This window comes from Coregonus lavaretus (assembly GCF_964263955.1).
Source record: "Coregonus lavaretus genome assembly, chromosome: 37".
Taxonomy (NCBI): domain Eukaryota; kingdom Metazoa; phylum Chordata; class Actinopteri; order Salmoniformes; family Salmonidae; genus Coregonus; species Coregonus lavaretus.
In genome coordinates, this window is record NC_140024.1 from 22606117 (window position 1) to 22618228 (window position 12112).

The window sequence follows — 12112 nt, forward strand, 5'->3', positions numbered from 1 at the left end:
ACGTGCTGTGGAGCTGTGGGGCTGAGTCTGACAACGCAGAGGTCGTGTCGTGCATAGCTGTATTAATGCTAAACGTGCGGGTGAATACATGGGAGAAATTTACAATCACAAATCGCACCTCAAACACCCAGGCCACAGGCGCTCTGATAGCATTGCACGCATACTGTCAGATAGACCACACAGACGTGTTTTAGATAAAGACAGACAAATTACAAAGCTTTTTGAGCTAACCATCACTTTCACGTTAATTATAGTCCCTGGATGAGGATGGAAGACACAGATGATGTGTTCTTATTTGGGTAAACATGCCAACGGTAGGGAGTGTGAGAGGTGGAGAGGGAGAGAGAGAGCGAGGTAGAGAGAAAGAGAGAGAGGTAGAGAGAGAGGTAAAGAGAGAGAGAGGTAGAGAGATAGAGGTAGAGAGAGAGAGAGAGAGAGAGAGAGAGAGAGAGAGAGACAGAGAGAGACAGAGAGAGAGAGAGAGAGAGAGAGAGGTAGAGAGAAAGAGAGAGAGGTAGAGAGAGGTAGAGAGAGGTAGAGAGAGAGAGAGAGAGGTAGAGAGAGAGAGAGAGAGAGAGAGTTAGAGAGAGAGAGAGAGAGAGAGAGAGGGTATAGAGAAAGAGAGAGGCAGAGAGAGAGGTAGAGAGAGAGAGAGGTAGAGAGGTAGAGAGAGAGAGACAGAGAGAGAGAGAGGGGTAGAGAGAAAGAGAGAGAGAGAGAGGGGTTGAGAGAGAGAGAGGGGTAGAGAGAGAGAGAGGGGTAGAGAGAGACAGAGACAGACAGAGAGAGAGACAGAGAGAGAGACAGAGAGAGAGACAGAGAGAGAGAGAGAGAGACAGAGAGAGAGAGAGAGAGACAGAGAGAGAGAGAGAGAGAGAGAGAGAGAGGGGTAGATAGAGAGCAGTAGATGACAGCTCATCCAGTCACAGGTGTTTGCCCACCAGCACATAACAGCATAGCGTAGCACCCTGAGGTAGAGAGAGTCACAAATGTGCAGCCAACAAACTTTTGGCGAGCAGTACGTACACAAAGGAAAACAGACAGACAGACAGACAGAGGGCTGGCTGGCTGGCAGCCTGGCAGGGAGGCAGTGGTACAGTAGCTATGTTCTCATGTTAAGGGGATCAGGAGGAACGGAGCGAAGGGGAAGATGTCTGAGAGATGTCTCTGATTAACCTGTCCCCTCCGGTGACAACTACATCACAGAGCTCTGTTCAACAACCGCCCTCCCACCAACACGGCAGCCAGCCCGACCACCCGCCACCCTCGCCACCCCCTCCTTCCGGGGCCACGCCAGCCACACTAATTAAACAAATGAGAGCAAAGCTGTACACAAGTCATTAATGAACAGCTAACGAACAGCGATGAAGTTTGGTGTCACATGACATGACATCCCCTCTCACCCCTAACTGCCAACGAATCAGCCTATCACGTGGACTGTTGGTTCACGACATCCCTTCAAGTGACATCCACCTCTCACCCTGACTGTGTACGTCACCCTGTGATGATATGTGGCGCTGGTCATGAGGATCTGGACTAGAGAGAGGTGATGACAGACACACATGTTGATGGGGATTAAAATCATTACATAACAGAAGGCCGTCCCCATCACTTTGCTGTTGACTGGCAGACTGTTGTAGACAGATGACTGCTGTTGACTGGTAGACAGATGACTGCTGTTGACTGGTAGACTGTTGTAGACAGATGACTGCTGTTGACTGGCAGACTGTTGTAGACAGATGACTGTTGTTGACTGGTAGACTGTTATAGACAGATGACTGCTGTTGACTAGCAGACTGTTGTAGACAGATGACTGTTGTTGACTGGTAAACTGTTGTAGACAGATGACTGTTGTTGACTGGCAGACTGTTGTAGACAGATGACTGCTTGGCTACAGGTCTCTATGGAGGTCTATGGGGACTCCCCCTTGGGTTAGGGTTAGTGTCAAATTTATTCCACGGAGGGTCGAGTGTCTGCGTGTTTTCACTCCTCCCTTGTACTTGATTGAGGAATTAAGGTCACTAATTAGTAAGGAACTCCCCTCACCTGGTTGTTTAGGTCTTAATTGAAAGGAAAAAACAAAAACACGTAGACACTAGGCCCTCCATGGAATGAGCTTGACACCCCTGGTCTATGGGAACTCCCTTTGTTGCTGCTATGGGTCTATGTGTTAAAAGGAGGTTGTTGTCTGGTAGTTAGTGGACCCTCCCACAGTATGGGGCCTCTCCCTCTGGGTCCTATAGCTCCTGTCATCAGACCTGTCACTGTGTCACAGCCTGGACTGCAGCAGCCTGGGCTCTGTCCACTCTGTCCCTCTTCATTGTGGAACAAGAAGAGTACCATCTTTCAAATTCCCATCTGGGACAAGGGATCCCCATTGTCCCTCTCTCTGGGTCCCGCCCCATCGAGGGGGGACTCTGTCACTGAGGACACAAAGGACATGTCATCATGGTGGCGGACGCAGGAGGGGGGTTAGGAGTAACATGAGAGGAGGGTCTCTCTCTCTCTGAGTGGCTCTACAGGGGTGCAACTGGTGGCTGACACAGTGGAGAACTCACCACAGCCTGAACATAACTCCAGCCTGGCCCCTGTGGCCCTACTGTGGCCCCTGCTGACCCCTGGGTATGATGACAGGCTGGGCCCTTTGTCCGGGAGCGCTGTACCTAGGTGAGGGCAGGGGGAGAGAAGGGGGAGTGCAGGGGTAGACAGGGAGTGTAAACAAAGGTGGCGTGGAGGCTGGGAGAGGCTGGGGGAAGAGATGATGGCCCCCAGGTCAGAGGACAGCGATGGACAGCTGAGTGATGAGTGCAGCTGTGGACCTGGAGACCTTACATCTCTCTCTTCTCTCCATCTCTCTATCAATGGGACGTACATCTCTCTTTTCTCCATCTCTCTATCAACGGGACCTACATCTCTCTCTCCTCTCTCCATCTATCTATCAATGGGACCTACATCTCTCTCTCAATCTCCCACTGATCTGATGAGTATTGTGTGAGACAGAATAAAGACCTCAACAATGCTGGTGAGAATAGCAGCTCCATGAAAATGTAGTGCAGTACTAAAGACTGTGCCGTGTACAGACCTATAATAGATTAGTTTCAATTACCTTTTTCAAAGCAAACCGACTAACAAATATATGCAAACTAAATAGTTTGAGGAAAAATATAGTAGTCTATTTATTCATGGTAAACTAATTACAAATGACAATGACGGTTATGTTGAACTGAAATAAGACGTGTGGGGAAAAGCATTGTGCAGTCAGGAAGTGTAATGGTTTGAGGTCATGCAGTTTTCCATTGGAAGATTAACTTCCGAGCCCCTGGAATACAGCAGCCCCTTGATTTACGCAGTCCAAGCTGTCCAACTGCTTCCCAGGTCAAAGGTCATTGGCTGCTGCCAACTCTCCTACCGTTCTGTCCACACACACACACACACACACACACACACACACACACACACACACACACACACACACACACACACAAACACCGACCGAGAGGACAGGGTCTACCAAGTCAGAAACCCCTCTACTGAGTCATCAACACTTACTCTTACCCTCCTCTCCTCCCCTCCTGCCCTCCTCCTCTCCTCCTCCTCTCCTCCTCTACCCCTCTCCTCCCCTACCCCTCTACTCCCTTCCTCCTCCTCCCCTCCAGAGGAAAGCTGGGTCTGTACTCTGTTGATCTTTCACTCCACACCCGCCCCACACTCCTTTTACACAGAGCCCGGTAAGAGAACAGAGGAGAGGAATGAAAGAGGGGTAGTAAAGAGAGCGAGAGGCAGAATGAACAGAACAGAATGAAAGAAAAGAAGAGAAAAGCCACAGAGAAGGGCCAGATGGGTACCTTCACAGTCCATTTATCAAACCCAATGTGCCTCCCCCTCTCCTCTCCTCTCCTCTCCTCTCCTCCACGTCCTCCTCCCTTCCCCTCCCCGCCGCTCTCATGTCCTAAACCCCCATGTAATTCTGTAATCATTTTCATTATCATAATGACCTTACAAAGCCTACAGCAGTTTGCACGGTCAGTACAAAACTCACAGCTGTTCCCTTCAGTGTTTGCTCGCCGGCTGTGACAGTGCAGCCTTTTTATTGGTCCAGAGGTGTGACCTTTGGCTCTGATAGGTCGGCACGGGGTCACCTCATTCAGGAGGGTCTGAAGTGGCCGCAGGCACAGCACAGGTCACAACACCTCTCAGTCAGTTAGGACACACTAAGGCAAGAAATATAAAGTCATGATTCATGTCCACACGACAACTAACAACAACCTTCCAGGTCTCTGGCTCGAGGCTCTCTATATCTAGTCAATCTCAACCTAAAGGGCTCCAGAATAGCAAAGCTTCCAGGGGTTATAAGTTCTGGATGGCAAAGGATAAGTACCTAGTGTTTACCTTACACTCATGATGTATTATTTAACTGCCATGCTACGGTACAGCACCCTCACTCCCTCACAGACCTAATAATGACTGTTTGGAGGGACACTGACTGTTTGGAGGGCCACTCACAGGTCATGTATCTAAGGACATGGTAGACAGCATATATATATACGGTATATATACAGTACCAGTCAAAGGTTTGGACACACCTAATCATTCAAGGGTTTTTCTTTATTTTTACTATTTTCTACATTGTAGAATAATAGTGAAGACATCAAAACTATGAAATAACACATATGGAATCATGTGGTAACCAAATAAGAGTTAAACAAATAAAAATATATTTTAGAACAGCCTCAATTCGTCGGGGCATGGACTCTACAAGCGTTCCACAGGAATGTTGACTCCAATGCTTCCCACAGTTGTGTCAAGTTATCTGGATGTCCTTTGGGTGGTGGACCATTCTTGATACACACGGGAAACTGTTGAGCGTGAAAAACCCAGCAGTGTTGCAGTTCTTGAAACAAACCGATGCGCCTGGCACCTACTACCATACCCCGTTCAAAGGCACTTCAATCTTTTGTCTTACCAATTCAACCTCTGAATGGCACCCATACACAATCCATGTCTCAATTGTCTCACGGCTTAAACATCCTCCTTTAACCTGTCGCCTCCCCTTCATCTACACTGATTGAAGTGGATTTAACAAGTGACATCAATAAGGGATTGTAGCTTTCACCTGGTCAGTCTATGTGGTCCTCTGTAGCTCAGCTGGTAGAGCACGGCGCTTGTAACGCCAAGGTAGTGGGTTCGATCCCCGGGACCACCCATACACAAAAAATGTATGCACGCATGACTGTAAGTCGCTTTGGATAAAAGCGTCTGCTAAATGGCATATTATTATATATTATTATGTCATGGAAAGAGCAGGTGTTCTTAATGTTTTGTACACTCAGGATATATATATATATATATATATATATATATATATATATATATATATATCAAAGCTTTCTCAATATGCACCCACCGGAAACCAAGTTACAGGGAAAAAAGCTCATAAGAATAAGAAAAGCCTCATAACTTAATTGGAGCAGTGGGGATGAATGAATGGATGCACTGCCCTCACAGTGCTGGGGGAGCAAAGGCATTCGTCACCCTGAGTACCCATAAGTCTCTGGTGAAGACCTGGCGGTCACGGGGAACATTTCTCTTTTCCTCTCTCTCTCTCTCGCTATATAGTGCTAAAAACGCCTGAGGGAATACTGGGCTGAGAGCTAGCAGGCACAGGTTTGCTGAGCGCTCTAGTGCTTTAACTGGTCGTGTTTAAGAAACAAAAGTCAGGGAAAAACTTAATCAATCAGCTTGCTGTGTTTATGTTTCTGTGCCTTTAGCTAGAGTAATCCATCATGTTGTTTTGTGTTTTGAAACCTTTAGCGAGCATTATGCTCTGAATGGTTTCCACGGAAACAAAAGAACAGCAGAATGCAGACAGTGAGCCTGTTGAATACTGAGTCTACTGAAACCTAATTAGAACCTTGATATAAAATAGAAAAAATTTAAACAGTCAAATGAATCAGCTGTATCATTTTAAAAAGTTCCATTTTGGTGAGTGGTTTTATGGAAATAAATGAATGTTTGAATCAGTCAGACTAAACTGAGCTGAACTTCGGTCTCTCTTTCTCTCTCTGATACAGTATATCAAGACTCATGTACTTTATCTTTGATTTGGAACAATGAAACTACTTCTGAACAAAATCCTGTAGAGACCCCAAAGTGTAGCTATCATTCACCACAAAGTACACAGAGTTGTTTATTTTCCCTTATCCCTCCATATCTCAAATCATTATCAGACTCGTCTCTTAACATTGCGCAAGGCCATGTGTTTCATTTTGTCTAAACGTCGTTTGTTGACAGCCACTTCACAGATGACCCCCGGCTTGCTTTTTGGGGAGAGGCATTATCTGTGTGCAGAGAGATAGGGAGCAGTCGGAGTTCAAACACATTACGGCTGTGTGTGTGTGTGTGTGTGTGTGTGTGTGTGTGTGTGTCTGTGTGTGGCGCTGTCCCCCCAATCTAATCACTCTATCCTGCTGATGAAATAAACTCCTGTCTGAACCGAAGACAGGGACCCTGCATTTCCTGTCCTGGGCCCTGTTATTGGTTTCCCTGTGATGTGTGAGGGCTGGGCTGTGTGCGTGTGTGCGTGTGTGTGTGTGTGCAGCTGGGCTGGACTAGGAGGGTGGCACAGACGTTTGTGGGGTGGTAGTGGGGTTGTTGTAGCAGTGGTGGGGGGTGGGTGTAGTGACTAGTGGGATGGTTTCTAGCTTTCAGCACCTGCGTTAGGAATGCAGTTCAGATGGCCAGTCCTCCCTCCTTCCCTCCACCAGAGAGGCTGAGAGGCCGGGCTAGGCGTCAACGCGGGCCGTCGAGGTGTGTGGAAACTGTCTGTTTACAAGAATCATCTGGTCAGGGCGTAGCTCGGGGTCAACAAGAGGGGACACATCAAAACAGAGGCGGGCCACAGGGTTATGGGGGCAATAGGGGGTATGGAGGGGAGAGGGAGGGGGCTGTCTGTCGAGGTAGCTAGCAGAAGTTTGCTTAATGCCTTTTTGGAGAAAGAAAAATGTCCCTGGTTGGTATAAATCTGTAGTGTGTAGTCTGTGTGTGTTTGTCCCTGGTTGATATAAATCTGCAGTGTGTGGTCTGTGTGTGTTTGTCCCTGGTTGGTATAAATCTGTAGTGTGTAGTCTGTGTGTGTTTGTCCCAGGTTGATATAAATCTGCAGTGTGTGGTCTGTGTGTGTTTGTCCCTGGTTGGTATAAATCTGTAGTGTGTAGTCTGTGTGTGTTTGTCCCTGGTTGATATAAATCTGCAGTGTGTGGTCTGTGTGTGTTTGTCCCTGGTTGGTATAAATCTGTAGTGTGTAGTCTGTGTGTGTTTGTCCCTGGTTGATATAAATCTGTAGTGTGTAGTCTGTGTGTGTTTGTCCCTTTTTGGTATAAATCTGTAGTGTGTAGTCTGTGCGTGTTCATTCACCTCCAGGCTCTTTAGGCTTTTACCAGAGCCAGGGCCTGGGTCTCGTCTGCCCCTGAGCAAAGGGTGTCCAGGCTGGGCCACAAAGGGAGGGAGAGGCCCTTACAGATGGGGCCTAGTGCTACTGCTTTGGTGCCATTGTCTCAGAAAGACACACACTAAGCTACACACACAGGCATGCAACACACAGGAATACACACACACACACACGCGCACAGGAACATACACACACTACAAAATATACACACATATTATTACATATACAGTGGGGGAAAAAAGTATTTAGTCAGCCACCAATTGTGCAAGTTCTCCCACTTAAAAAGATGAGAGAGGCCTGTAATTTTCATCATAGGTACACGTCAACTATGACAGACAAATTGAGGAAAAAAATTCCAGAAAATCACATTGTAGGATTTTTTATGAATTTATTTGCAAATTATGGTGGAAAATAAGTATTTGGTCACCTACAAACAAGCAAGATTTCTGGCTCTCACAGACCTGTAACTTCTTCTTTAAGAGGCTTCTCTGTCCTCCACTCGTTACCTGTATTAATGGCACCTGTTTGAACTTGTTATCAGTATAAAATACACCTGTCCACAACCTCAAACAGTCACACTCCAAACTCCACTATGGCCAAGACCAAAGAGCTGTCAAAGGACACCAGAAACAAAATTGTAGACCTGCACCAGGCTGGGAAGACTGAATCTGCAATAGGTAAGCAGCTTGGTTTGAAGAAATCAACTGTGGGAGCAATTATTAGGAAATGGAAGACATACAAGACCACTGATAATCTCCCTCGATCTGGGGCTCCACGCAAGATCTCAACCCGTGGGGTCAAAATGATCACAAGAACGGTGAGCAAAAATCCCAGAACCACACGGGGGGACCTAGTGAATGACCTGCAGAGAGCTGGGACGAAAGTAACAAAGCCTACCATCAGTAACACACTACGCCGCCAGGGACTCAAATCCTGCAGTGCCAGACGTGTCCCCCTGCTTAAGCCAGTACATGTCCAGGCCCGTCTGAAGTTTGCTAGAGTGCATTTGGATGATCCAGAAGAGGATTGGGAGAATGTCATATGGTCAGATGAAACCAAAATAGAACTTTTTGGTAAAAACTCAACTTGTCGTGTTTGGAGGACAAAGAATGCTGAGTTGCATCCAAAGAACACCATACCTACTGTGAAGCATGGGGGTGGAAACATCATGCTTTGGGGCTGTTTTTCTGCAAAGGGACCAGGACGACTGATCCGTGTAAAGGAAAGAATGAATGGGGCCATGTATCGTGAGATTTTGAGTGAAAATCTCCTTCCATCAGCAAGGGCATTGAAGATGAAACGTGGCTGGGTCTTTCAGCATGACAATGATCCCAAACACACCGCCCGGGCAACGAAGGAGTGGCTTCGTAAGAAGCATTTCAAGGTCCTGGAGTGGCCTAGCCAGTCTCCAGATCTCAACCCCATAGAAAATCTTTGGAGGGAGTTGAAAGTCGGTGTTGCCCAGCGACAGCCCCAAAACATCACTGCTCTAGAGGAGATCTGCATGGAGGAATGGGCCAAAATACCACCAACGTTTGACCTGTGTCATTGCCAACAAAGGGTATATAACAAAGTATTGAGAAACTTTTGTTATTGACCAAATACTTATTTTCCACCATAATTTGAAAATAAATTAATTAAAAATCCTACAATGTGATTTTCTGGATTTTTTCCCCTCATTTTGTCTGTCATAGTTGACGTGTACCTATGATGAAAATTACAGGCCTCTCTCATCTTTTTAAGTGGGAGAACATGCACAATTGGTGTTGACTAAATACTTTTTTCCCCCACTGTACATCCTTATAAACTGGGTGGTTTATGAAAGCTGATTGGCTGACAGTCGTGGTATATCAGACCGTATACCACGGGTATGACAAAACAAATATTTTTACTGTTCTAATTTCGTTGGTAACCAGTTTATAATAGCAATAAGGCACCTCGGGGGTTTATGGTATATGGCCTTAGCCGTGGTATATTGGCCATATACCACACCTCCTCGGGCCTTATTGCTTAATTATACCATGGCATTGTTGAATACTCGTTTCTGATTGGCTTGAAGGGCATTCTAGAGAGTGCATTATTTCCAATATTGCCAACTTTGCGACTTTTCAGACCCCTCCAGCGACTTTTATTGGTAAAATATTCTAGTGACAAATTCAGCTACTATTCCCACTGGCGTGTCGTGGCACACACCTTCCACATTGTGCATTATTTTCCATAGAACGCATAGCCCCTCGTTGATTATCCCTTACATAACACCCTCCCACACAAAACATATTATGTTTTGTGTGGGAGGGTGTTATGGGTGTATATGTAATAATATGTAGTGTGTGTGTGTCAAAGTTCAAATAGGGGGTGCTTATATTTGTCCTGTTTCACTGCATGTACAAGTGGGTAACCTGTATGAGTGTGAGGTGTGAAATGGAAATGTATTTTTTTTGCATATCCCAACTCCCCCTGAGACACCCTCGGAGAGTGGCTGTGTGTGTGTCTTTCTAAGAAAAACAGTAGTGTGGGGGAACAATACCAGAGGGGTGGAGTGAGAGATGGAACAGCTAAAACAAATATATTTTGTTTTGTGTGGGAGTGTGTTATGGGTGTATATGTAATAATATGTAGGGTGCCCAGAGTGGGTGAAAACATTATTTGGTTATGAAATTTCACTTCCTTATGTTATAAAATATATCTTACCAAGACAAATATGATTATTCATGTTCTGAATCATTCAGTTCTCTAAAAGCAAAATTTCCATGACACGAGCCAAATTAAATGTAAAAGGCTTTGAAAATAAAAAGCTTGGTATACGCTCAGTGCTCCGTTGACATTTCACAGAGATACACTTGTTTTTGTGAGAAATCTTCGAAAGAGAACAGGAATTTCAAATTAATATGAAAATCATATACTAAAATATGAAAATACTACATGTCATGTCTCAAAATCTATATCCTTCTGACCTCTATATTGTTTTATGTCCTGTGGATTGGAGAAGAAAGATGATGAGTTCAACGGGAAAGAGAACCTGTCAAGTAGCCAGTAGTCTTAATTCATCCACAGAATCCAGCCTTGTTGACGCCATGCAATTTTCTTTTTTTTCTCTGGCCTCCATTGATTTAGTCACGCTAATTCTGGCCATCCTACAAGGGTAAAAACTCCAATAACTTTTTAACGGATTCTGATAGAGACATGAGGTTTGGACCATTGGTTTTCCATTAGAAGGATGATCTACACAATTCATTATTTAACCCACTGGTCAAAATATGCTTTTTTGATTGGACACCCTATTTTATGTGCATATAATGTGTAATGTGTGTGTGTGTTCCTGTTCCTGTGTGTGTGTGTGTGTTTGTGCGCGCACAGATGTGTGTGTGCATTCCTTTGTATGCATGCCTGTGTGTGTGACAAGGGCAGTAGAGAGAGGGATGGGAGGGGGGGGGGGGGGGGAGTTACCACTACCAGAGTGGAGTGAGAGATGGAACAGCTAAAACAAACAAATTATGTTTTGTGTGGGAGTGTGTTATGGGTGTATATGTAATAACATGTGTGTATAATACAATGGTGGAACAAGCTCCCCCACGACGCCAGGACAGCAGAGTCACTGACCACCTTCCGGAGACACTTGAAACCCTACCTCTTTAAGGAATACCTGGAATAGTATAAAGTAATCCTTCTACCCCCCCTCTACCCCCACATAAAAAAAAAAGAAGAAAAAAAGTGGTTGTCCCACTTGCTATCATAAGTTGAATGCACCAATTTGTAAGTCGCTCTGGATAAGAGCGTCTGCTAAATGACTTAAATGTAAATGTAGTGTGTGTGTGTTCCTGTGTGAGTGTGGGGGGGGAGTGGACGGAGAGATGGAACAGTTACTAGAGTGGAGGGAGAGATGGAACAGCTAAATCAACATGGTTGTGAGTGTGAGGCCCTGCTTTATCTGAATGAATGGGCTCTGTCTCTGTTCTAACCCTGGACTGGCACTCATCTAGGGGAGGAAGTCACTGGGCTATCCAATCCAAGACCCCTCACTACAAACAACCTCCAACACCCACGTCGGCTCTGCAGACTATCTTTACATCACCTGCATACCTACTCAAATTTCAACAATTCTGATTCCTTGAAGGGTTTTTTTCACACAATTGAAAGTGTAACAGGGTGTGATTCTTGAACATGAGCCATCCAGACACGTGTGCTTGTTTTCACATTTCAACATTGTTGTATGTGAGTTTCTGTTTACTGTTGATTATGTTGTTGTTTACTGTTGTTGGTGGTTATTTGCTTACCTGTCTCTCCAGGTCTGTCTGTGCTGCTGTCTGTCTGTCAGGGCAGTTAGCAGGGTCTCTGCCATCTCTCTCCTGCCCTCCTCCGGTTGTCCCTCTTCCTCCACCGCTGCCAGGAAGAGTTGCGTCTGAAAGATAGGAAGTAAACAGGAAATGATGTATTAAAATGACAATCTCGATTCTGTCTATGAATCCAAAGAAAACAATATCTCAGACTTATCAGGTCCAATTTGGTGCAGGTGGAATGTGAGTGGTTCTGAACACTTCCTGACTCGCTTGTTTGAGCTACAGACTTCCTGGACATGTCATTTGAAGCGTCTAATTGTCCTGGATCCACCCATAGCAGCGTCTTGCGTCGGCGAGACAACATTCAGAAACCGGTTGTTCTCACAAA

At 45.6% G+C, this 12112-nt stretch overlaps 1 protein-coding gene across 1 annotated transcript in view; it reads right to left on the reverse strand.

Moving 5' to 3' along the window:
* LOC311111379 (alpha-ketoglutarate-dependent dioxygenase FTO-like) overlaps positions 1-12112 on the reverse strand; it is a gene marked incomplete at its 5' end in the record, with an annotated part of 128115 nt that overhangs the window by 70809 nt on the left and 45194 nt on the right. The window contains one exon of the mRNA XM_084154096.1: positions 11722-11846. Coding sequence (XP_084010222.1) covers positions 11722-11846 — 125 coding nt within the window. The remainder of the gene's footprint in view (positions 1-11721; positions 11847-12112) is intronic.